The sequence below is a fragment of the Narcine bancroftii genome, unplaced genomic scaffold (assembly GCF_036971445.1).
Source record: "Narcine bancroftii isolate sNarBan1 unplaced genomic scaffold, sNarBan1.hap1 Scaffold_151, whole genome shotgun sequence".
Taxonomy (NCBI): domain Eukaryota; kingdom Metazoa; phylum Chordata; class Chondrichthyes; order Torpediniformes; family Narcinidae; genus Narcine; species Narcine bancroftii.
The window spans coordinates 4,302,549-4,330,065 of NW_027211886.1; the positions used below are offsets into that span (position 1 = coordinate 4,302,549).

Genomic DNA, 27,517 nt, shown 5'->3' on the forward strand with positions numbered 1-27,517 from the left:
GGACCCAGGAGGAGGAGGGATGGTTCGAGGACTAGAAGCATCGCCTGACACGAGCCCCAGTACTCACTCTGCCCTCTTTAAAACAGCCCTTCCAGCTATTTGTCACTCATAACCAAGGAACAGCTGTGGGAGTTTTAACACAGGAAAAAGGCGGTCAGCGACACCCAGTGGCTTTCCTTTCCAAAATGATGGACCCAGTGTCTCGCGGATGGCCGACGTGTATCCAGGGAGTAGCGGCTGCTGCTCTGTTGGTAGAGGAAGCACGTAAACTTACTTTTGGAGGAAAGATGACTGTGTACACCTCCCATTCTGTGAGTGTTTTATTAACACAAACTGCCCATCGATGGCTGACTGATTCTCGCATATTAAAGTATGAAACCATTTTAATGGTCGGAGAAGATCTACAGTTTGCAAAGATTAATAGCTGCAACCCAGCTCAGTTTTTATACGGCAGTGAAACAGAGAGAGAGGTGGAGCACGACTGTGTCGAGTTGACAGATCTTCAGACCAAGACCCGAGAAGACCTTTGCGATACTCCGCTGGGAGAAGGATATGAATTCTACATTGATGGCTCCGCCAGATGTGTTGACGGAATGAGAAGAAATGGGTATGCTATAATAGAAGGAAATACTTGGAAAGTAGTAGAATCCACGAGACTACCCGGAAGCTGGTCAGCACAATCCTGTGAACTATATGCCTTGCAGAGAGCCCTCAAAATACTGGCAAAGAAAATTGGAACGATTTACACAGATTCCAAATACGCATACGGAGTAGTGCATACCTTTGGTAAGATCTGGAAGGAGCGTGGTCTAATTACATCAAGAGGAAAGGAATTGGCACACGAACAGATGATTACTCTGACTCTAGAAGCCTTAACATTACCCCAAGAAATAGCAGTGGTCTACATACCAAGCCATCAAAGGGGAGATAACCCGACAGCAATTGGAAACAGACTGGCTGATGAAGAAGCCAAAAGAGCAGCCATGCAACAAGAAGTCCGTTTGCTGACTTTAATCCCAATAAGGCAAGGCATAAAGACAGCTCCCATTTTCACTGCTAAAGAAGAAAAGAACATGGATCAGCTGGGCGCAAGCCAGTTACCTGATGGAACATGGAAAACACCAGATGGAAGAATTGTTCTAAATAAAGAAATAACTCGCAATATTTTAAAACACCTGCATCAACAGAGCCACTGGGGCACCCAAGCCTTATGTGACACAGTGCTTCGAGAATATGTGTGTAAGGGAATCTACACCTTGGCCCAACAAGAGGTGCAAAATTGTTACCTATGCACAAAAATTAATAAGAAGATAATGAGGACAGGGACCATGGGAGGTCAACCATTAGCCATACGCCCTTTTCAACGTATCCAGATCGACTTCACAGAGTTACCTCAAGTTCAAAGATGGAAATATCTGTTGGTGATAATAGATCACTTTACCCGATGGGTAGAAGCCTTCCCAACAATAAATACTACAGCCTCTACAGTAGCTCGCCTCCTCCTAGAGCAGATAATCCCCAGATATGGTATAATGGATTCTATAGACTCAGACAGGGGTCCACATTTTTCTTCAAAAATCCAACAATTGATTTGTGATGCATTACAGGTCTCTTGGAAATTACATACCCCTTGGCATCCACAAAGCTCAGGGAAGGTCGAGCGTATGAATGGAACACTAAAAATCCAATTGACAAAGTTAATGGTGGAAACTAAAATGCCTTGGATAAAGTGTCTGCCCCTAGCCTTATTGAGAATTCGTACTGCCCCACGAAAAGATGTAGGGCTGTCCCCTTATGAAATGATGTTTGGGCTTCCCTTCTGGAGTACAGTTGAGGGGTGTCCCACCTTGGGGGAAGGGGATATATTTGTTAGGAACTATTTACAGGCACTGTCACGCTCTCTTGCAGATTTACGAAAGAGAGGACTATTGGCACAAACACCGCCTTTAGACTTTTCTTTACACAAAGTGGAACCAGGAGACTGGATTCTCATCAAGACCTGGAAAACTGAAAAACTCCAGCCCCAGTGGGAAGGTCCATACCAAGTTCTCTTAACTACAGAAGCTGCAGCACGAACAAGAGAGAAGGGGTGGACACACGCATCCAGATTTAAGGGACCTGTAGAGGCGCCACAGGACCCTGATACGAACTCAGATTGGACTTGTATTCCTGGAGAAAAACCTCTTACCTTACGATTTCGCAAAAAGACTTAATTCACAATGTTATTGTTATGTTCTTTGATTTTTCTTAGTTTGCCTATGTCTTTATCAGGTGTGAAATGTAAGAAATGCAGAGATACAGTGGTCCTGTTTCAGGACCACATTTGGGGAAGAAAGGAAGGTAATTTCATTTCCCATACCTCAGTTCCTGAGAAATGTTGGGCAGAAAATACCACCCAACATCCATATACCCCTTGTGTGGAAAAAGAAGGAAATAATATGGGTCATTATATACAGATTCCTAATACCACTCCTTTCCCTCTTAACGGTTGGAAAGGTGACTCAAGCCCACCATGCCCTGATGGACTCTGGTTTTGCATACACCAACGTACTGTTCCAATGAGAAGTTACACTCCACACCCGAAATTGCCTGTCCCTTTAAGACAGCCGGACTTAGTTCGAGTCCATCCAAATAACCATGAAAGTTTCGGTCATGCAGTTGGGGGAAATAACCTTTTTGTAGATCTTGCAACTAAAATTGCAGGAACTTTTAATGTAACCAATTGTTGGGTCTGCGGGGGTCCACGGATGAATTCATATCTATATATATTACACACATTTTAAAGAGAGAAAGGGGTGGATTGTTATATAGAGAATTTAGGTTAAAATGACTCAAGTTAAAATGTGATGATTAATCATAAAAAGGGAAGCCAGAACGGACAGGGAGCTTACTAGCAGCCAAGGACAAAAGCTGAATATGTTTTTTTAAAAACCTATCTTTTCATGGTCATAGTGAGAGACATGCAGGAGACAAAGGATTGATAAGAAGGGTGAGAAACAGAATTTAGTGTATGTAGAGTTCACAGCGTACGTAACGAACGTGATAATTAAAAATGCAGTTATACTTAGAATGCTTTTGCAATACTAACCAATTAAAACAGTATTAATAAGAAGGGGAAGGGCAAACAATAAGGGTATAAAAATCAATGCACTGTATGTATCGGGGCTTAACTGGTGAGAAACCAGTTGAGTCCAACTCTGCAGACTTGTAAATAAAGCTTGTCGTGTCATCAGTTTTAAAGAGACTCATGTGTGAGAAGTTTTATTTCTGACAGAATGGATTACTCCACATAGCCAACAAAAAGGCAAGCATAGTTGAAGCCCATGAAATGTACCCATGGCTACTCCTTTGATTTGGAGAAAGTGGGATGAATCAACAGAGAAGGTGGTGGAGGACGACTATTTCAGTCAGTTGTTGAGAAATAAATGATAGGCATTGAGGCATTCAGAATAGGGATGGAGGTGTATAGACATTAGATATCCAGTTGAGTTTATGGAATTGAAAGTTATTGAAGTAATGGAGGGCATGTGAGGTATTATAGATGTAGGAAGAGAAGGACTGGACTAAAGGGGACAGAATGGAGTCGAGATAAGATGATACAGTTCGGTGAGGTTAGAACATGTGGAAACAATGAATCCACCTGGATAATTGGGTTTATGTTTCTTGGGTTGGAAATAGAACCAGGCAGTGAGGGTTGGGAAACAATGAGGTTGGAGGTTGTGGGATGGAGATTCCTGGAAATGATGAGGTTAGAAATGGTACATGAGATGGTGGTTTGATGTTCTTTGCTGAAGGGGTAAGTAAGAGGAGGTGTCCAACAGCTGGCCTCAGCAATGTGAAAGTGAGGTTTGGGATTGGAGTGGAGAGTGGAGGCAGAATGTTCCAAAGGAGTGAGATTAGAATAAGTGAAAGGAGAGGTGAAGTAGATTTCTCGATTGCCATTGGAAATATAAAAATCCAGAGTGAGCAAATGGCCAAAATGAGGTGTCCAAGAAGAGAAAAAAAAGCATAAGGCAAGAGAAAGGGTCTTCAAGTTGGCGGGGTGGGGGGGTGGAAATATGTTGTATCATGGTGGAATAAGTGTGCCTAGAGGCAGAGATGACAGAAGAAGAGTTCACACTATAGCTTGCATGTTACGTTGAGGTACGGGTGAAGGGGGACAAAGATGAAGCCTCTACTGAGGACAGAGCATTCCGTCTCTGAGGAGAGAAGGTCAGAGGGGATACTAAAGAAAGCCAGGCAGTGCTCAGAGGGGGAGTCAGTGGATGCAGGGTGTTGGGGGAGAGGGGGAAAATCGGATGGGGAAATGGAGTTTTGGGGAAGTCATAGGAGGGAGGTGGAAGGTTGGGGAGGTCAGAGGATGAAGATGGCAAGTAGGGAGGTCGGAGGGGGATGGAAGTGGAAGATAGGAGGGATGAGAGGAGAGTTGGGGAGTTGATGAGAGCATGATGAAATTGTACAAGGCATTGGTGAGGCTAAATTTGGAGTTCTGTGTACAGTTTTGGTCACCAAATTTTAGGAAAGATATAAACAAAATAGAGAGAGTGCAGAAAAGGTTCACGAGAATGTTGACAGGATTTCAGGGTCTGAGTTACAGGGAAAGGTTGTGCAGACTGGGGCTTTTTTCTCTGGAGCATAGAAGATTGAGAGGGGACTTGATAGAGGTGTTTAAGATTTTAAAAGGGACAGACAGAGTAAATGTGGATAGGCTTTTTCAATTAAGAAAGGGGGAGATTCAAACTAGAGGACATGGTTTAAGATTGAAGGGGGAAAATTATAAGTGGAACATGAGGGGAAATTTCTTTACGCAGAGGGTGGTAGGGATGTGGAATGAGCTTCCGGCAGATGTGGTCGAGGCGGGATCATTGGTTACATTTAAGGAAAGACTGGATCGTTACATGGATAGGAGGGGACTAGAGGGGTATGGACCGGGTGCTGGTCAGTGGGACTAGGAGGGTGGGGATTTGCTACGGCATGAACTAGTAGGGCCGAACTGGCCTGTTCTGTGCTGTAAGTGGTTATATGGTTACGGTTATTATATAGTTATATCTGAGGGTTATGAGGGTGGGAACAATGGGGGAGCTCAAAGGAGTGGATAGGGATGAAGTACTACTTCCCCACCATTTTATTCAGGTGCCTGACGCATTTTGCTCATACCTTAATGAAGGAGTCAGGCACAAAATGTTGGATATGTATCTTTATCTTAGCTAAATGAAGAATACTGTGACTTACTGAGTTTCTCCAGCAATATTGTGTAAACTGCAATCTCAGCATCTGAAGACCTTTTTGATTAACTCTATAGGTGACTTGTTTTTTTCTGCATCAAAACTAGCCAGTCTATTTGTGATTGTGACTCAACTTTGTTTCTTACCATTAGTGCAGCCTGACTTGCATTATCTTACAGCAATCTTTAGCAATGTATCGAATTCCCTTTAGGTTCTCCCACTCTCTGATTACTTCCTTTAATTCATTCACCCATTTCCATCCTCTGCCAAAGTCAACCTAACCTCACCTCATCAGTGATGACTCTAACAGGGATCTTCCACCTTAAACACAAACTCTGTTTTTCTCTCCACAGATGGCAAATGTTCCCAGCATTTTTTCAATTTATTATATGCAACGACTGAGAGCACTCACATCCTTATAAATTAAACAGAAGCCTCCAAGGTTCAGTAAACTCCACTTTCTCTGTGTGTGTGTGTGTGTGTGTGTGTGTGTGTGTGTGTGTGTGTGTGTGTGTGTGTGTGTGTGTGTGTGTGTGTGTGTGTGTGTGTGTGTGCGCGCGTCTGTCTGTGTGTGTGCGCGCGTCTGTGTATATCTGTGTGTGTGTATCTGTGAGTGTCTGTCTGTCTTGTGTATATCTGTGTGTGTATCTGTATATCTGAATCTGTGTGTGTGTGTGTGTGTGTGTGTGTGTGTGTGTGTATCTGTGTGCGCATGTCTGTGTATATCTGTGTGTGTATATACGACTCCATCTCCATCGGGCACAGTGAACTCAAAATGGTCAACCAGTTTATCTACCTCGGCTGCACCATTTCATCTGGTGCAAGGATCGACAAAGAGATAGACAACAGACTCGCCAAGGCAAATAGCGTCTTTGGAAGACTACACAAAAGAGTCTGGAAAAACAACCACCTGAAGAAACACACAAAGATCAGCATGTACAGAGCCGTTGTAATACCTACGCTCCTGTTCGGCTCCGAATCATGGGTCCTCTACCGGCATCACCTACGTCTCCTAGAACGCTTCCATCAGCGCTGTCTCCACTCCATCCTCAACAGTCATTGGAATGACTTCATTACCAACATCGAAGTACTCGAGCTGGCAGAGTCCGCAAGCATCGAATCCATGCTGCTGAAGACCCAACTACACTGGGTGGGTCACGTCTCCAGAATGGAGGATCATCGCCTTCCCAAGATCGTCTTCTATGGCGAGCTCTCCACTGGCCACCGAGACAGAGGTGAACCAAAGAAGAGGTACAAGAACTGCTTAAAGAAATCTCTTGGTGCCTGCCACATTGACCACCGCCAGTGGGCTGATATCGCCTCAAACTGTGCATCTTGGCACCTCACAGTTCGGCGGGCAGCAACCTCTTTTGAAGAAGACCGCAGAGCCCACCTCACTGACAAAAGACAAAGGAGGAAAAACCCAACACCCAACCCCAACCAACTAATTTTCCCTTGCAACCACTGCAACCATGCCTGCCTGTCCCACATCGGACTTGTCAGTCACCAATGAGCCTGCAGCAAATGTGGACATACCCCTCCATAAATCTTCGTCCACGAAGCCAAGCCAAAGATATACGTGTATGTGTGTGCGTGCATCTGTATGTGTGTGTCTGTCTATATATCTGTGTGTACATCTGTGTGCGTCTATGTATGTGTGTGTGCATGAATCTGTGTGTGTAAATCTATGTCTGAGTGTATGTATGTCTGAATATGTGTGTGTGTGTGTGTGTGTGTGTGTGTGTGTGTGCGTGTATGTGTGTATGCATGTCTGCATGAATCTGTGTGTGTAAATCTGTGTCTGAGTGTATGTATAAATAGTTTGTACGTGTGTAAGAGAGAGAATCAGTGTCTGAATGTGTGTGTGTGTGTGTGTGTGTGTGTGTGAGAGAGAGAATGTTTGTGTCTGTGCGTGTATGCATGCATTTATATGAGTGCGTGAGCTCCCACATATAACCCGAGCAAATCAGTGGAGCAGTTTTGTTTTAAAGAATGATATTGAGATGGAGGCAGGCAGAGACCTTTAATTACAGGAATATATTCTTTGCCCTAACCAATTTTTTTTTGACTGACTTAAATCTGATCTTTCCAACTTTCTCTACATCTACCTCTTTTTACATCAGAAAGCAAATTTTCTGAGCTCATCACGCTATCTTTTCCAGCATGTTCCAAATACTATATCCATTTCTGTGAGTTGGAGTTTACCAGAATTTCCCATTTACTTCACATTTAAACATTCTTAAATGATCATGTTATTTGTTTGGCTGGGTAAATTTTAATAATCATTTGTTCTTTGAAGATCGCTATTAAGTCTCTCCAGTAACTCCAAGAATAATGACAGGATTGCAACAAAGTTTGCCTGGTGTGCCTCCACACACAAGGAGAAGGGAGCATCAAGGGAAATTCATCTCAGACATCATTAACCTGATCAAAAAGATTTTGCTAAACCAAACACAAGAAAGGATATATACTGCCCAATAAACAAATGCCTGTCTGAGTAAGCATCCAGCTTCATTTAGTCACAGGAGTGTGGTCACGTTGTTATTAAAATTCTGGGCAAGTATCCAGAGGCCCGTTTGACTGATCAGATGCATGATGTCAAATCCCACCAGAACAAATGGGAAATTTAAATTCAATCAATGAAATAAAACTAAAATTTAAAAAAAAAAGCAAGTCTCGGTAATGGTGACTGATAAGATACTGGATTATTGTGAAAGCTTGCTGGAGAAACTGAAAGGTCAGGCTGCACAGGTGATGCAAGACCTGCTGAGTTCCTCCAAAAGTGTATTTTGCTCCATATTCTGGCATCTGCAGTCTATTGCAAAATAAATGTCTGATTCACCAATGTTTTTGGGAGCATAAATCTGCCTCTAGGCCTATTCTGGTCCTTGTGTGACTTACCAATATGATTGACATATTTATCGGACAGTAACAGAGGGACAATAATTGCAGACCTCGCCGATGCGGTCCATCAACTGGGGCTAAAAAAAAAATTAGAACTCTATCTATTTAAGAACTGTTGCCACAGAGAAAAAAAAAATGTACAGCATCTTTCATTTTTCTCTCAAACCATCCAAAATGCATTACAGCCAGCTAAGTACATTTTAAGTGCATCTATGTTACCATGTAGGAAACAGAGAAGCTAGGTTATACATAGTACGCTTCCACCAATTGCAATGACCACCAGCTAATCTTTTTCTGAAATAATGATCAAGGAATAAATATTTGCCACAGCAACACATCAGGAATGATTCCCTTCACTTTGAATCAACGCCATGGGATTTTCCTTCCTTCACTGAAAGTGAAGCAGAAATGCTCTGGAGCTTCTGCCTGAATAGTTGTGCCCCAGTATTCATTGCAGGGCCTTCTGACTCTGAACCAAGAGTGCTTGCAACAAACCGGTACTCTGGACAATGCCTTCTTTATCAGAAGGTCATCATATTAACTTAATTTAAGATACACTGCAATTCATTTAAGTAAATAGAAGACTCACCATTTTCATTATCGATATCTATTAGCTTATCCAGGAAATCTTTCACACAGCCTACACTCTGTAAAATGAATGGGTGAAGTGGGGTCATCCAGAGCTCTTTGCCATGTCCTAACTGAAGGCCCAGGTTTCCGATACTCTGAACTGCCTGATAAAGGAAAACACAAAAATGAACCTATTCCTGTAGCAATTCGATTGTTTTATCATGTGTCAGATGGAATTGATTTCAACTTTATAGATCGTGTGCAGTGACCGAGGGCTATAAAATGAGGGCAGGAAATACAAAATCAAAATGGTGTAGAAACACATAATTCATAACAAGTTGTCATTCGGGAAAAACACCAGAGTTGCTGACTGCAACAGAGCATAAACTCAATGTGGTTCAGAAAAGGCAACAAAAATATCACAATTGAGTGGACACATGATTTGGACTCTTGATTATGGAGAACTGATGGTTGGATGAAACACATTGCTCTGTTCAGCATCTTAAAAGCTATCAGATTTGGAGCTTGTCTCTGTTCAATGTCATCCTGAACATGAACTGATTAATCCATACCCTTATCATTCTCTCTTCGTCAGTCTACAAAGCTATTTACTTTTCTTTCTGACTGTCGCCAAGCTGAAAATCTTACCTGAAACATTAACTTTAAAATTTTTTTTATTGATTTTAAGTAAAGAACATTAAAAAAAAAGTACAATAAGATTGTATGGACAGTTAAATAAACTAAATAAGATATTCTGTATATCACTAACATACATAAATTGTAAATCATACCCGTAATTTCTATTCTAAGTAGTATATACCATTTTTAGAAAAAAAGCTCCAATAATACAAAAAAAGGAGGAAAGAGGAAAATAGAAGAGAGAAACTCAAACCCCTTACCTAACTGCGTTGCCAGATTAGTATTAAAAGAAAAATTGTAGGTTAAAAAAAACGAACATGTAAAAGATAAAGTCAAACAATTTAATTGCATTGGAGTAAAATTATAAAGCAAGATAATGAGTCATAAATGACCCCCATAATGTCTGGAATCTTATCTGAATTATTAATTGAATAATGAATCTTTTCCATGTTCAAACAGGACATGATGTCTCGCAGCCACTGATCATGAGTAGGTGGGGCAGCATCCTTCCATTTAAGTAAAGTCACACGCCTCATCAAAAGAGAAGTAAAAGAAATGGCATGATGCTGAACCGGAGACAAAGAAGAATCATTCCCTGCTATTGTGGCGAAGAGGGCCACCGAAGGATTCGGTGTTAAATCTGCATTGAAAATGTTTGAAAAAATGAAAAACCTCTCTCCAGTATTTTTCTAGACTAGAACATTTTTCTAATTCAGTACCTCTGGCCTCTTCACTTCCATTCTCAACTAAATTAATCTATTTGTTAAATATTCTATGAGAATTTGGGTACAATTTAGAAAACATTGCATTTTGTAATTTTTCTCTCTCAAGTCCTATTGTATCCAATAATTTTTTTCAACCCTCTTTACATGACAATATTTTTCAGAGATGGTAGAGCGAGTGTATTCAAAACTTTAAGGATCTGTTCATTGATGGATATTTTGCATCATTTGAACAGATTACTGCTACATTTAACTTGCCCAAATCTCAATTCTTTGAATATTTGCAGGTCCAGCTTTTTCTTGAATCACAAACTTCTAATTTCCCAAGAGAATATGAATCAAATTTTATAGATGAGGTTTTTTTTTAGCTTAACACCTTCTTATAAAGGTTTAATACCTTATTTATGAGAAATTATTATGTTTAAATCAGATCGTTAGTTAAAATTAAAAATGCTTGAGAACAGGATTTAAATTTGACTATATTGGATGTGGATTGGGACACAATTCTTAAGTTGGTTAATAGGTCTTCTTTATGTGCTCAAAATTGTTTATTATGATTCAAAGTGGTACCCAGAGCGCACTTGTCTAAGGCTAAATTGTCCGATATGACTCCCTGGTGTGACAAGTGTAAGAGCGGAGAAGCGTCATTAATTCATATGTTCTGAAGCATTAACTTGAACTTTTTTTTCAGTTGAATTTACCTTATCTCCACAGTGTCTCTTTTTATTCAACTGTTGTGGCAGTTATAAGGAACCAAACCAGTTCAAATTTGTTCACAAGATAACTTGAATTTTTTTTATTGCATGAATCTGCTTGAATTTAGCAGATAATTGCTGAAATTATAATGGAAACTTTAACGAATAATGAATGAAATGGTGTCATGAGAAATCCAAGCAGGAAGAAGTTAACTCAATTTGATTCTGCACCATTATTTATCTGCACCCTGTGTCTGTACTGGTGGAGCACTAAAAACCCACAAATGGATAGTGAGTACTCAGAGCCAACAAGCTGGCATCTCTTTAAAACTGGGCAAGAAATAAATATAGTTTTAATAATCAATAGAGACATTGCAACAGTGATCCTGGCAAAATCTCTGGCCTGAAGCCAAGTCAAAAGAGAAAAATAAAACGCAGGAGAAATAGAATATTCTTGAAGCCTTCCTTTAAGACCCAAGTGAAAACCCACTCCACCAGCTTGCAAAATAAAATGACATACAAGTATCATCTTTTTAGCTTATCAAGGGAGTAAACTCTTATGGAACAATTAATAAAATCATTTTATAGATCTGCTGGAGTATAAACACTGAAAAATGGAGGGCAGCACGCTGGACATAGTGGTTAGCGCCACGCCTTTACACCTCCTGCGATTGGGACCAGGGTTCAAATTCTATGGTGTCTGTAAGGAATTTGTACGTTCTCCCCGTGTCTGCGTGGGTTTTCCATTGAGGGCTCCAGTTTCCTCCCACAATTCAAAACGTACTGGTGCTGTAGGTTAATGGGGTGTAAATTGGGCTGCATGGACTCATAGGCTGAAATGGCCCGTTACTATGCTGTATGCCTACATTCAATAAAATTTAATTGAAAGCGTCCACCAGAAGTGTTGGTTCTTCAAGAGCTGGTTTGCATCTCTTCAATATGATGCAAAGCATAGTGTTAAGAGCAGAGCGTGTAAGTGGTTCAGCTCATTATCTTCCACAGAATGCTTTCTCATACTACTGGTGCAGTTCTTTAGAACAACTCTGGTTGTGCTGTGGAGCCTTTTGTTCATCTCCCATTGTCTAAGGCCATGAACAATCGTTCCACAATAGACACCACCCATTAAGTGGTAAATGAAAGTGGGAAAGCAACTCTCTTGGGAATGGTGACGTGGTGGTTATGGCAATGTGGAGTGTCTGAGTTGAATGTGAAACACGTTTGAGGAATAGCACATGGAAATCTACAGAAAGGCCACCAAATTTTTGTAAAAATCCAAATGCCTTTCACTGATATTTCTTGGTAAGAGACTGTATTCACAAGCAATCACATATTTCACAATAAAATCTGTGATGAATGAGAGATTGGAATGTCCAGGACCAAAATATCAGAAGTTTAACAAAACCATTCAGGATGGGGGCATTCCAAGCTCTTACCAGAGTCACAGAACTTTGTACATTGGGCTACTTACATGGTGGGGGGAGGCCTGAAAAGAAAAACTCATTTCGCCATTTTCTCCTCTGTATATTTTGATGTTACCTATTGTTTGCTGAAGTTGAATCATCTCCAGGGATGGCACCAAGTGCCATTTTTAATGCCTTTGGCAAGCCATTGGTTGTAACATCAATACGGATAGGCCAAACAAAAAATTATTTTGCCAGTGTCTCCACTAGACTGTTGAGAATGAAATAAAACTGGGAAAATGAAATGTATATTTGCAGATCGTTGCTGCTGAAAACTTCCCTGTTTCAGGGGAATAAAGTGTGTAGAATACAACCACTCAACCAAGCAATTGCCAAGATTTCACTACAAATGCTCAACAGAGGGCCGTTCAAAGACTTATGGCAATAAGTCATGTGGAAATGTATTTGCACTTATCTGATTCCCTGCTTTGAACCGTAGGCGGGGTGGGGTAGATGGGTGGAAATCACCTTTGCTAAAAGCAGCAGAGTCCTCCCTGTTCTTGTTTCAGCATGGTGATCTCGTAGATTGAAGAGTTTTGGCGTTAAAATGGCTGGAGCAAAGAACCTCAAAAACAGGAAACCACTAATAGCCAAGTACTTTACATCCTGGAAATAAAATGAAGAGAAAGAATAAATAATTACCACAATCAGAGACTGCACTGTAAGCCATGCCTAAAGAGGCATGCTTTGGGTCATCTCATTTACCAGATAACATGAATCAATTATATCCACCTGCTAGCTTGATCCCTTTCAATGATGCCACCTGCTAAGGACCCCTAGGAAACTCCCCGACGATAGTTTCCCCTTGCCAAGAATTAATTGCACCCGGTACTGTTGATAACAATTTGGTTAACGTAGCGGTTAGTGTAATGTAATTACAGTGTCAGTAACTCTGGATCGAATCCAGCACCGTCTGTAAGGAGTTTGTACATTCTCCCTGTATCTGTGTGGCTTTTCCCCGGGGGCTTCGGGTTCCTCCCACCCTTCAAAATGTATGGGGGTTGAAGGTTGGTTGATGACTTTGGGCGGCGCAGCCTTGTGGGCCGGAAGGGCCTGTAACCATGCTGCCCAACTAATTAAAAAAATTTAAATAAGAGTAGCCAATCACAGCCTGTAATTAAAGGATATAATTTCCAAAATATTTCAGACATCAATAGGTATAAATGTAGATGCTGAAATGTGATATATAAACTTGAGGCGAAAAAAGGTCATTGTTTTACAAAATAGGAATAATTATATTTTTCTGAGGAATTAATTTTTCTGAGCCACTGTAGCATTTAATATTACTAATGACTGAGTAAGCCATTAAAAGTCCACTTACATGTCATTTAATGAAGCAGAACTTCTAAAGAATTCTTACAGGAGAATAATGGAAAAAAAAAGTTGGAGTTCACATAATTCACCGATTTCTAAAAGGATTTTCATTGTTAAGGGGCAGATTATCACTGAGAGCAGCTTCAGATTTGTGCTTTCTCATGGCACATATCAGATCCCTGGAAGGAGCTGCCAATTTCACAAAACACAGAGACTACTGCAGCTGCAAATTATGGGTGAAAGGTTTCTGCCCCCTCCCCCCCCCCACCCCGAACAACATGACATTTTGATCCCTCCACAAAAGTTATCAATCCGCATTTGAACTCAAGTGCGCTTACACACCAGTACTTACTTTTTTTTTAAATCTGGTTAGACAAAATGAATGAATATAACAATACAGAGCAGAATGAGTCCACTTGGCCCATTATCTCTGAAACAATGATCCAACGACTTCCTAGAGATATGCTGACGTTATTTAGCTCTGGCAAGCTCGACTTGTGCAACTCTGACCATTTGCCAGCTTTCCTTTCTCCTCTGCGTGTCGAGTTTCGTTTTGCCGTAATTAAAGGAACGCAACAGTAGCCAGGGACCTGCACTGTAGGCGTTCACACTATGCCATTAATGGGTTTCAGAAACATTTCATTGTGAAAGCAGGAATGCAAAAGATTAGCTTCTCAGCTTTTAAAACTTAGTTCTAATTCCCCAGAGTTTGATAGTTCAGAACACCTACTATTTGGAGTCAGAAACACAATGTTTGTAAAATCTTTTTCTCAGTTGGTGTTGACAGTGAAAGTGGCTTGGTTACTCAATGGGTATTCTGTACATGCTTCAACAATGACTCATTCACAAGTGTCAAACCAAAATAATCATTCTAATTTAATGTTACAAGAGCTTCTTTTCCAAGTATGCCTGGCAATGAAAGACAATCAGAATCTTTATTTCCCAGGGTAAAAATGTCAAGGACTTGAGGGTAGGCTTTTAAGATGAGAGAAGGAATGTTTAAAGGAGATGTGCAGGGCACGTTTTTTTCTTTACACACAGTGGTGGGGGTCTGGCTTGAGCTGTCATGGTTAGTGGTGGGAGCAGATAGGATCATAGCATTTAGAGGCTTTTAGAAAGGCACAAGAAAATGTAGGAAATGGATGGATATGGATAGGAGAGATTTAATTTAATCTGGCATTGCATTTGGCATAGAGATCATGGGTTCAAGGGCCTGTTCTAGGATTCTATACATATCCCAGAAAGACTTTGTTCTGGTTAACTGATAATAACTTTACACATTGTTAGTCTCTTGATCAGAATGAGATCAATGCAACAGAACATTAGTATTTTATCTGACCCAAGTCTGAGTTTGAGACTCCAAATTACATTCCTCCCCAAACCAACCTGTTGTAATTTTTGCCACATTGCTTCTCTCTGCCATCACTTCAACTTCCTCAATCGCAATCTGCCAAAACTCTTCCTCTCAGTTTTGCTACCTCCTGGCTTCCTTTACACCAGCCCCAAAAGAACCATCTTACACACACTTCCTTACTGCATTTCAGGACAGTCCCATTGCTCAATCATTCCCTTAAGCAGAACACTTGGGCGTCTGCTCCATTAAAGGTATGAGGGAAATTCATTACAGTTCTTTCTTAAGCCTTGAGGCCCCAGAGTTACAGTGGAGGCTCTGTTCTACCACTTTTATTGGCTGCATTCACAAGCAATCACATATTTCACAATAAAATCTGTGATGAATGAGAGATTGGAATGTCCAGGACCAAAATATCAGAAGTTTAACAAAACCATTCAGGATGGGGCCATTCCAAGCTCTTACCAGAGTCACATAATGGCTCACAAAGAACTTTGTACATTGGGCTACTTGCATGGTGGAGGGGGGGGGGGGGGGGGGTGGGTGTTTGGAGGCCTGAAAAGGTAAACTCTTTTTGAACGGTTCGCCATTTTCTCCTCTGTATATTTTGATGTTACCTATTGTTTTCTGAAGTTGAATCATCTCCAGGGATGAATGGAAAATACTGTGAGTAACTTACAAAATATCTTTGGACAGTAAAAGATGGAAAAAGGTTTTCCATTGTGGTCTTTAGCTTTTAGCAAGTGGATGGTGCGGTACGTCAGCTCTCCACCAATACATGGTACTGAGTTCAAACAGCTGGGGTCACACTGAGAGAATGGGAGGTCGCAATGCCAGCAGTTGTGGACAGGAGCAAGAGAAAGGAAACTGGCCAAACAAGCCCCTCCTCAGGTACACTCTATCAAAACCTGGTTGGGATAATAACTGAGATGTAGGGATCCTGGGCCTTCTCTGTTGGAGAATGTTGTTTGAGATACAGGGGATCAATAGGATGATTGAAACTTGCTCATAAATTCAGCCAGAACTAACAAGGAGAATCTGTTCACTTCAACAACTTCCAGTTTCCTGAACAATACTGCCTCATCTTTAGCAGGGATATCCAATCACTATACACCTCCATTCTGAAGGCCTCAGAACCCCTTGTTTCTTCCTTGACAACAAACTCAACCAGCCCTCCTCCACTACCACCACCCTCTAGCTGACATAATTTGTTCTCACCACTATTCAAGTCCCAAACAGTTCTTCTAAATGAAGTAATACTTCACTTGTAAATCTGCAGAGGTCTTTTACTGCATCTGGTGCTCTCATTGTTATCTCCTCTACATCACAGAAACTGGATACAGACTGGCCGATCACTTCTATCAGCATCTTAGGTCTGTTTACCACAATAGCACAGATCTTGCAGTGGCAATCCATTTCAATTCACTGCCCCATCCCTGGCCAACATCTCTGTCCGTGGTCACATGCCTACTGAGGCCACCCACAAATTGGAGGAACAGCGCCTCATATTCCATCTGGGCACCCTTCAACTGGATGTCATTAACATTGACATCTCTGGTTTGTGTTACCCCCTTCCTGTCTTCCCTTACCCCATCCCTACTTCTCCTTTCTTCTAGCTCTGTTTACCTCTCTCTCTCTTTCCCTTTACCTCCAGCTCTGCATTCAAACAACCTCCCCTTTCTCACCTTTCTTTTTCAATTATTGTCTATTCACCTGTGCTCCTCCTATCGCTGACCTTTCTTCCCTTCTCCCCAGCCTTTTTATTCAGGTGCCTACCTGTTTTTTGCTCATACCTTGAAGAAGGGCTCAGGCCCGAAACATTGGTTATAGATCTTACCTCCAATGGATGCTGCGAGACCTGCTGAGTTCCTCCAGCATTTTGGATTTTTTTTCCCCCTACAATCACAATGTCTGCACACTTTCATGTTTTACTCTCGTAAGGGGAAGGTTTGCTTTGCATCAAATTAACTCACTGCAATCAGTAATCCAAGTTCATGTTTCAACCAAAGGTTTTTTTTAAATTTTAGATCAAATTAATCAGAAATTATGTCAAGTGATTATAGAATCAACGCCCATGAAAGAATAAGTTTAAGGAATATGCTTAGCAAAGGATAAATGAACTAGGTGAGAAAATACAGTTTCTGCCTGTAAGATGGAGGGAATATAATTGCATTCTTAGACATAATCTTCTCTGTGCCATAATGAGATAGTAACTAACACCACAAGAATTTTAATACACCTTGAGTAAAGGAGACCTTAACACTTCCCAGCTGCCTATAGACACCACAAGGGGACATGTTGTGTAATAACAGCAGCTATGGAAACTACTGTGAAACTTGTAGCGCCTCCTGCAGACCCCTCCCCAAAGGTGTATAAAGATGAAATGTGTGCTCCATATGCTTTTGAGTGGGGTTGAGTGTAGAGAATGAGTTATTAAACTTTTTCTTTTATCACCCCTCACTCCCGCTAGTGTGATCAAGGTTAAATAAAGAAATTTTATTGGTTCTGCTGTTTGCTGCAATTTGTTTTATTACAGCATGGGCTGACTTTCATACACCTGGCTGAAGAAGTGGTATGCCCTTCTGACTGCTCTCCAACTAGGGTCACCTCACCGCCTTATTAACTAACCGTTATTCAGGTGCCTGCCTGCTTTTTGCTCATACCTTGAAGAAGGGCTCAGGCCCGAAACGTTGGCAATAGATCTTAACCTCCAATGGACACTGCGAGGCCTGCTGAATTCCTCCAGCATTTTGGATTTTTTTCCCCCTACAATCACAGTCCCTTTGTTGTTTAATTGTCTGGATCTTTCCCGCTGTTTAATTACCCAGGCTCAGGCTCTCCCTGAATGATTCATCACCCACTTGCTGGCACTCACCTCATTCTCGGCTTCTGGAAATTGCTCTTCCACTCGTTTATGCAGTTGTTTGAAGACTACCCGCATAACAGAAGGACATTGCTCCACTGAACTCACAATGGCATCCATCACATCAGTCAGGTAAGACTTTAACATCTCCTGGCTGCATTCACGCACATTGGCTTCTGAATGACCCCCTTTGAAAGAGATTCTCCTTTCGGATCAATAAAAAGATATTAGTTATTGAAGGTTCCTTCCATATATCCTCCACATGCCTTGTGCTATTTTGCAGTTTCTTGAAAAGATTAAAATTTTTTCATTGAAAAATTGCACTGTGCATGTTCATACATTGTTCAAATAGATCACTGCCCTAAGATTATTCACTCCAATATCTTTAAGTATTCAAATACTACAAATGGAATAAAAAATAAATCTGATTCTAATGTAAAAAAGGAAAATCGCCTTTTTAATAATTTAAACAAGTTGGAATAAGTAAGACAACTGTCTGGGCTATATTAGTGAGATGGAAAGATGATGTCCCTCCTACTCATACTCAATAACTATTTGATGTGATGGCATACCTGATTGGAGGTTACAGAGACAAGGAGGAATATAGGGAACCAGAGGAGCTGACAGAGAAAGGGAGGGGTGTATGGAACCAGAGATTGTTACGGAGACAGGGAGGGGACCAGAGCGGTTTACAGAGAAAGGGAGGGGTGTATGGAACCAGAGATTGTTACGGAGACAGGGAGGGGACCAGAGAGGTTGACAGAGAAAGGGAGGGGTGTATGGAACCAGAGATTGTTACGGAGACAGGGAGGGGACCAGAGGGGTTGACAGAGAAAGAGAGGGGTATACGGAACCAGAAATTGTTACAGAGACAGGGAGGTGTGTAGACGACCAGAGGGGGTTACAAAGAGTGGGAGGAGCGCTTGATGGAGAGGGAGTAAAGTTTTGGCAGGTAAATGCCAGTTACAAAAGGTGTGCGATTGGCTGGAGAAGGTTTGTTCTGGTGGTTCAGCAGCATTGCGTCCTGTGTGTTTTTATCAATAATTTATTGTGAATAGAGTTTTTTTTGGAAATAAATAGCAAACTCACAACACATTTCTTCTCAATGTTTTACCGAAGTATTAATGACATTCACAAGAGAATGGAAATAATCTGAATGGGCTTTGATCCAAAAGTAAGGCTTCCCCTGGAAGTCAAACAGGTCAAGAAGTTATACTGAAGCAGAATATTATCTGCTGCAATTAAAGAAACCATTATCATAGTTGGCCATCCATCCATGAATAACTAGCTGGCCCCAAGCATCTGTCCCAAATTCACCCGAGCCCACTTGCCATGCTACACGCCAATGGAGGGTGGCAGTGACAATGAGGAAATGGGGCAAAAAAGCTCTTTCCAATGACACAAATTCAAACTCATGCTATCATTGTCAAAGGAGAAAGGAGGGTGGCTATCGTGCTATGCCATAAGGTCCACACCATCTTACCCACACAGGCCAATCCAGTGGGGAGTGGGGGCCATTCGAGTGAGGTGTATGGAGTCTCCGGAGTCCTACCCTCAATGATCCAAGATCAGGACAGACCTCACCAGCTCAGCATCTCCATAGTGACTTTGAAGGTAAACGGACATTCCTCTAAATGCCTAATCGATACAGGCTCTACTGAAAGCTTCATAGACTCACGAACTGTGCAGGAATACAACCTAAAGATGAATCCTACCAATTATCGCATATTCCTTGAATCTCATTCACATTCTACACGTATTCAACAACATTGTATAGTACATCTGTCATTTTAAGGGGGGGAGGGGAGTTCTGTAAATTTCGCCAATATATACTTGATTAATTGTGTGATCCGGTGTTGTTGAGCCTGGACTTCCTGTGTCACCTTAAAAGCGTGACCTTGGAGTATTCTGTTCCTCTCCCCCCCTATAACGGTTTGGAACAGAGGGCCCCTAAAATCAGAACCTACATGCAGCCTCTCCACACTGAATATTGACCCCTCCACCTCTCTTCCCGAATCGGTCCTCAGACTAGAAACCAATTGCCACCAAGAGCAGGAGGTACAACACAGCAGACCGAGAGTTCATAAAGTCTGAGATACAACGTCTGCTCGACAAAGATATCATTGAACCTAACACCAGCCCATGGAGAGCGCAAGTGGTAGTGGTAAAAGGGCAAAACAAGTCCAGCCTAGTAATTGATTATGGTCAAACTATTAATTGGTACACACTCCTGGACACATACCCCCGCCTCAAATTTCAGACATGGTGAATGATATTGTGCAGTATTGGGTCTATTTGACCAAGGCTCCATACCATAGCTTTATTTCAATTTCTAAACATTTGCACACAATTTTTTTTTCAATGTTTCTCTAAAATTAAATATTATTTATTTTTATGATTTAAATCTATTTAATCAACCTTTAAATGTCAGGGATACTTATAAATATATATATATATTCACAAGCCCTTGACAGCAAGAAAAGATCCGAGGGCTGTGGCAGGTTCTAGGGGCAGGAATTCAGGGCCTGAGTGTTATCACCAGCTGCCAATTCATTCCGAGGACCATCCATACAGCATTTGAGGCTAATGGTCATCTCTATTAATTCCAGAGGGTCCCTTTCAGTATCACTAATGGGGTTTCTATCTTCCAGAGGCAGATGGACAGAATAGTGGATGAGTATGGGTTGAAGGCTACCTTCCCCTACCTTGATAATGTCACCATCTGTGGCCATTCCTTGGAAGACCATGACACCAACCTCTAGAGATTTCTCCACGTGGCGAAAGCCCCAAACCTCACGTATGACTCTAATAAGTGCGTGTTTAGGACTAAACATCTGGCTATCCTTGGCTACGTGGTGGAGAATGACATAATTGGCTCTGATCCTGATAGGATGCGCCCCCTGTCAGAGCTCACTGTTCCTAGGACCACAACGGCTTTGAGGAGATAGCTAGGGATTTTCTCATATTACACCCAGTGGATCCCTCAATACATTGATATGGTTCGTGCTCTCTGAAAAGCCACTAAAGTCCCCCTCTCAGCTGAAACCCAAATAGCTTTTAACTATCTCCGGACTCACATTGCAAAAGCCACCATGCACGCAATGGACGAGAATGTACCTTTCCAAGTGGAAAGCGATACTTCGGACATAGCCCTGGTCGCGACCCTCAACCAGGCGGGCAGGCTGGTTGCATTTTTTTTTCTTGGATATTACAAGGCCACGAGCTCCGGAACACATTGGTGGAAAAGGAGGCTCAAGCCACTGTAGAAGCTGTAAAGCACTGGAGACACTCCCTGGCTGGTAGGAAATTTACGCTCTTCACTGGCCAGCACTCAGTCGCATTCATGTTTAATAATGTCAAGAGGGGCAAAATCAAAAATGACAAGATTGCTGGGTGGAGGATCGAGCTCTCCACCTACAATTATGACATTGGCTATCAGTCAGGAGTTCTTAATAATCCTCCAGATGCCTTATCCAGAGGAAGCTGTGCCTCTGCACACACTGGCCAACTGCGGTCTCTGTATAATGAGCTCTGCCATCCAGGGGCTAACCACATGGCTCATTTTGTCAAGGCTCAGGGTTGATTTTAAGGGACCTCTCCCCTCCACGAACGGGAAAACTTTCTTCCTCTCTATCACTGACGAGTACTCCCACTTCCCGTTTGCCCTTCCACGTCCAGACACGTCATCAGTCATAAAGGCCCTAGATTCCATTTTCACCTGTTTGAGTATCCCGGCTATACTCATAGCGACCGGGGCTCATCTTTTATGAGTGACGAGCTATGTCAGCCCCTGCTGGCGAGGGGCATCTCATCCAGCAGGACTAATAGCTACAACCCCCAGAGGAATGGGCATGTTGAAAAGGAGAATGCCATGATCTGGAAGGCTGTCAAACTGACCCTGTAGTCAAAAGGCCTTTAAGACTCATGCTGGCAGGAAATCCTTCCTATGGTGCTCCATTCCATCCGGTCGCTACTATGTACTGTGACCAACGCTATTCCCCATGAGCTCCTATTCAATTTCAAATGAAGGTCAGCATCGGGAACTACACTCCCAACCTGGTCCAGTCCTTCTCAGGAAGCATGTGAGGAGAAGCAAGACCGACCCCTGGTGGAAAGGATGAAACTGCTCCACACCAATCCCATGTACGCCTATGTGGAGTACTCGGATGGCAGGGAGGACACCATCTCCATCAGGTACCTGGCACCCACTGGAACAGAGGGTCCATTGCCTCAAGTGCCCTGTGAGCCATGGAGCTCATTCTCACCACCCACAGTCAGGGCCTCAGGGAATTTGGTTCAGGAGGAAGGTGCATTCCCCTCCACCATCGAGCTGCAGACCCAGCCTGCCACTCTTCCCCCACAAGGGAACCAGAAGTCCCAAGGAGTCCAAGGCCCCCCAGTACTAATGCGCACCACCAGGATCTCCAGATCCCTGGACTGCTTAAGTCTGTAAATTTGTAAATAACTACATTTTTCAACTACATACTGCAGGAAGGGGTGCATGCAGTGAACTGGGATTCACTAGAAATGTGTTGTATTGATGGCTGCCCCCCCCCCTCCATCTGTTCACAAACAACCTTAGTTTCCCAGCTAAATCCAGAACCCTTTCGAAGACTACTGTGTGACCCTAATAAAAGCTACAGCCTTTTTAGTCTGTGCCAAACCATTTTTCTGCCTAGTCCCACTGGCTTGCACCCAGCCCATAACCCTCCATATCTCTCCCACCCATGTATCTGTCCAAATTCTTCTTAAATATTAAAATTGACCCTGCATTCACCACTTCAGCTGGCAGTTCATTCCACCCTCCCACCCCTCTCTGTATGAAGAAGCTCCCCCTAAACTCTTCCCCTTTCACCCATGTCCTCTAGTTTGTATCTCAACTATCTTCAGTAAAAAAAGCCTACCTACATTTACTCTGTCTATGCCCCTCATAATTTTAAAGACCTCTTTCAAATCTCCCCTCATTCTTCTATGCTCCAGGGAATAAAGTTCCAACTTATTTAACCTTTTCCTGAAGTCTGGGCAACATCCTAGTAAATCTTCTCTGCACTCTTTCAACCTTATTGATATTTTTCCTGTAGTTAGGTGACTAAAACTGCTCCAAGTTTGGCCTCACCAATGTCTTATACATCTTTACAACAACATTCCAAATCCTGTACTCAATCATTTGATATATGGCCAATATGCCAAAAGCATTTTGTTTGTAATACTTTGTTGGTTTTTCTGCAAGCAAATCACTTCCTCCACTTAGGCCCAGTCTCCATAAAGTTCCACTTATCTTACAAACCTGTACCTGAGACGTTGATGCCCAACTTGTAGATTCCAGCATTTTCTGCTTCATTTCCATCACCCATAATCTTGTCCTTTTCTGTGAACTAGCCTTCTCCAAACTCACTTAAAAAATATGATTAAGAACAAAATCAAAGAAAATAAAGAAATGAAAGACACACAGGTATAACTGAGCTGTACCTTATTTTGTTAAGGTCGATCTTACAAGGATCCAGTTCAATATATTTCTTCTCATCAAAAATACGGTTAACAACTTGCTTCAGTACCTCATGTAAATATGGCATTCCCACCAACTGCAAGAAATGAAAGCCATTATTGTGAAATCATTTCATAATGTTTATCGACTTGTTGAAAGGAGAATAAATATCTGATGAAAGGACTTCTGAAATAATTTTATTGCAATAGTGATCTCATTTTCAACAGTTGAGCAGTAACGCCAACCACCAGATCTCCTCTGTTGAACACGTCACATTTTTTTCTTATTTTCGACTGCAGAACTGATAGCCTTAATTATTTGGATGATTAAATGTGACTTCCTGATTCACCATCATATTCATTTTACATTAGTAGCTTTTAAACTCAGTTAGAATAATAACGACTAACACATTTCTTGATAATTAAGATCATAAAAAACATGAAACTTTTGGCCAGATACTAACATCTTACTATGTAACCAAATTAAATGAAAAATAATAGGCTATCTATCCTTAAGAAATAGCTTAAACGTGTAATTTGGATTCATTTTAAGTATCAGTAACTCTTAATCTGCTGTAAATTACAAATTTAAGATCAATTTGAACTTTCTTGATGTAATTGGCGAACTTTGACACACATGACATTTTTATTTTTAATCTGAGGTCAATCTGCAAATCTTTCTCACTTTTATAAGTGGGCAAGACAATTACACACTTTTGATTAAGATATGCATAGGCACACAGGACATCTAATTAATGCACAATTGAATAATGATACAGTAATCAGTTAAATACTTTATCTATTAATAGCTCTTTGACATAGAAAAGCATCCCAATGTACAATGACATAAGCAAATAAAATAAACAACATTATAAACCAAGTGTCAACTTTAGTCAAATGATTTCTCTTTATTTTAAGACCAAAATGAATATAGCCTTAGCATGAGCAAACCTTATTCTATTATCGTTACCAATGAAGCCACCAGTGACCTAAATCAGTCACTCAAACAGCAGCATTGTGGTTTTATAAATTAAAAAGGACTCTAATGACGAATTTTAGGAATTTTTAACATTGTTGGGAAACTCATTGCCATTGTGTTTCCTGAGGACACAACCATGCCATAGGAGAAGAATTCAAGGATTTTACACTCTTCGCTATGGGTACATTCTCATCTGCTGCTACTCCAAAAATATACAGTACTTGGGCAATTCTCCAGATTTGCTCAAGATGGCTGAAATCATTCCAGGAACATAAGATTGAATATTCTTTTTTAAGACATAAACACACAAGCACGCACACACACACAGAACATAATGGAAGGTAATGTGATCACAGTGAAGTATTTTTTCACCTTTCTGAGGTGTTTATGAAGGGCCACATTGTGGACCTTCACTGGCACTTGTGGGAATTATTAATTTTTCATGAAATGCAAGAATGGAGAAAGGCTTTACATCCCACCCAACCCTCACACCCATTGAAATTACTGGAAAATAAATTCAGGTAATTTAAATTGCTGCCCATTTGCAGTCACCCATTTCTCACCATTTTTCTCCCAGTGGGCATCCCCCTGAAAAACAAGGACACTGTTGAGGGAGATGGCCTACTGGCTACAAGCCAATGGCAATCAGGTCTCTGGCACAGAGGCTAAGAAAGGAAGGAGGAAAAAAAAGCAGGCTGTATTGATAGAGGATTCCATAGTTAGGAAGAAAGATGAGAGGTTCTGTGGAGGAGATCGTGAATCCTGGATCGTATATTGTCTCCCTGGTGCCAGGGTCTGGGATATCTCAGATCAAGTTCACGACATTCTTGATGGGAGGGTGATCAGCCAGGTGTTGTGGTCCATGTAGGGACCAGTGGCACAGGTAGGAAGCTGAAGAGGTCCTGCAAGGTGAGTTCAGGGAATAAGGCACTAGGTTGAAGAAGAGGATCTTCAGGGTAGTGATCTCAGGACTGCTTCCCGTGCCACATACTGGAGAAGTTAAAAATAGGAGGAGAAGGCAGCTTTACACGTGGCTGAGGACATAGTGTAGTTGGGAGGGCTTTGGGTTTCTAGATCACTGGGTTCCATTCCAGGGAAGGTGGGATTTGTACTGATGGGATAGATTGCATTTGGACTGGAAAGGGATTAATGCCCTTGTGGGTAGGTTTGTTTATCTAGCCCTAATGGATTTTAAATAGATTTGCATGGGGAGGGGAACCAGAATATTAGAGCAGTTAGTGAGAAAGAGGAGGATAAAGGTCATGCAAGGCCTGCATATACAGACAGAATTCAAAGGTTTGTACATGATAGAAATTTTCTCAGGAGTATTTATTTTAATGCAGAATATTAGAGCAGTTAGTGAGAAAGAGGAGGATAAAGGTCATGCAAGGCCTGCATATACAGACAGAATTCAAAGGTTTGTACATGATAGAAATTTTCTCAGGAGTATTTATTTTAATGCAAGGAGTATTGTGAGAAAGGCTGACAAGCTTAGGGCGTAGATTGACATGGGGGATTATGGTATTATTGGTATTAGTGAGACTTGATTACAGGAGGGGCAGGACTGGTAGCTTAGTATTCTGGGGTTCCCTTGTTTCAGACATGATAAAGGGGGAGGGATGAAAGGCGAGGAATGGCATTGCTAGTCAAGGAAAATATCTCATCTATGAGAAGTCAGGATAGCCAGGAGGGTTTGCTACAGAGGCCATATGGGTGGAGTTGAGAAACGGGAAAGGTGTGACCAAACTGAGAGGTTTGTATTATAGACCGCCCAATAGTCAGAGAGAATTGGAGGAGAGATAGCAGACCAATGTAAGAAACAAAAAGTTGTGATAGTAGATTTTAAATTTCCACGTATTGACTGGGACTCCCTTACTGTAAAAGGGCTGGATGGGTTGGAGTTTGTAAAATGTGTTCAGGAAATTTTTCTAAATCAATATATAGAGGTACCAATGAGAGAGGATGCAATACTTGATCTCCTATTAAGGAACCAGACAGGTCAGCTGACAGAAGTATGTGTAGGTGAACATTTTGGGTCCAGTGACCATAATGTAATTGTTTCAAATTATTTATGGAAAAGGATAAGTCTGGTCCTCATGTTGGGATTCGAAATTGGAGGAAGGCAAATTTTGTGGAAATGAGAAAGAATCTAGGAAGAGTGGATTGAGATATGTTGTTTTCAGGCAAAGAGTGTTCAGTAAGTGGAGCCCATCAAAGGCAAAATTTGAGAGTGCAGAGTTTGCATGTTCCTGTTCGGATTAAAGGCAAAGTTAATAGGCTCAGGGAACCTTAGTTTTCATGGGATATTAATGATCTGGTTAAGAAGAAGAGGAATGTGTAGAGCAGATATAGGCATCAAGGAGCAAATGAGGTACTAGAAGAGTAAGAAACTGTAAGAAAATACTCAAGAAGGAATCAGTAAGGCAAAAGGAAGACATGAGTTTGCATTGGCAGATAATGTGAAGGCAAACCCAAAAGGCTTTCTTCAAGTATATTAAGTGTAAAAGGATAGTAAGGGTCAAAATTGGTCCCCTAGAGGATCAAAGTGGTCAACTATGTGTGGATCTTAAAGATTTTTTTTTTGCATCAGTATTTGCTCAGGAAGCTGGTACAAGAAAGGAAGGGAAACAGGCAGTAGTGACATGAAACATATGGAGATTAAGGAGGAGGAGGTGCTTGCTCCCTTACAGCGAATAAAAGTAGATAAATCCCCCAGGCTGGATATAATATTCCCTTGGAACTTGAGGGGGACTAGTGTTGAAATTGCAGGGGGGCCCTGGCAGATATATTAGCCACAGAGTTGAACAATTTTTCAAAAAGAGACTCCAAAAATAAACCAGGTAATTATATCTTGGTGAGTCTGATGTCAGTAGTGGGTAAATTATTGAAAGGAGTTCTGAGAAATAAGATATATAGGCATTTTGAAAGCCATGGGCTGATTAAGGACAGTCAACTCGTGTGATAGGCCGAGTTTAATGAATCTTGTAGAATTTTTTGAGCAGGTAGATGAAGGAAAGGGTATGGATTGTCTACATGGATTTTAATACCACACGGGAGGTTAGTTCAGAAGGTTCAGACACCAGGTATCGATGGGGAGATTGCAAACTTGATTTGAAATTGGCTGAATGGGAGAAGCCAGAGAGATAGTGGATGATTGCTTCTCAGACTGGAGGCCTGTGACTAGTGGTGTGCCTCAGGGATCTGTGTTGAGACCATTGTTGTTTGTGGACAGTGAGGAGGATTTTCAAAGCTTGCAGAGGGATCTGCACCAATTGGGAGAATGGACCAAATAAATGATAGATGGAGTTTAA

General features: G+C 41.6%; 1 protein-coding gene across 2 annotated transcripts in view; it reads right to left on the bottom strand.

The window, feature by feature from the left end:
* The window catches only part of LOC138750451 (rasGAP-activating-like protein 1), a 313,399-nt gene that overhangs the window by 68,534 nt on the left and 217,348 nt on the right, over window positions 1-27,517 (bottom strand). For both annotated transcript variants that reach the window (XM_069912509.1, XM_069912508.1), the window contains exons 13-16: window positions 23,213-23,325; window positions 17,756-17,948; window positions 12,684-12,821; window positions 8,719-8,863 (exon numbers count right to left, since the gene is read on the bottom strand). In XM_069912509.1, coding sequence (XP_069768610.1) covers window positions 8,719-8,863; window positions 12,684-12,821; window positions 17,756-17,948; window positions 23,213-23,325 — 589 coding nt within the window. The remainder of the gene's footprint in view (window positions 1-8,718; window positions 8,864-12,683; window positions 12,822-17,755; window positions 17,949-23,212; window positions 23,326-27,517) is intronic.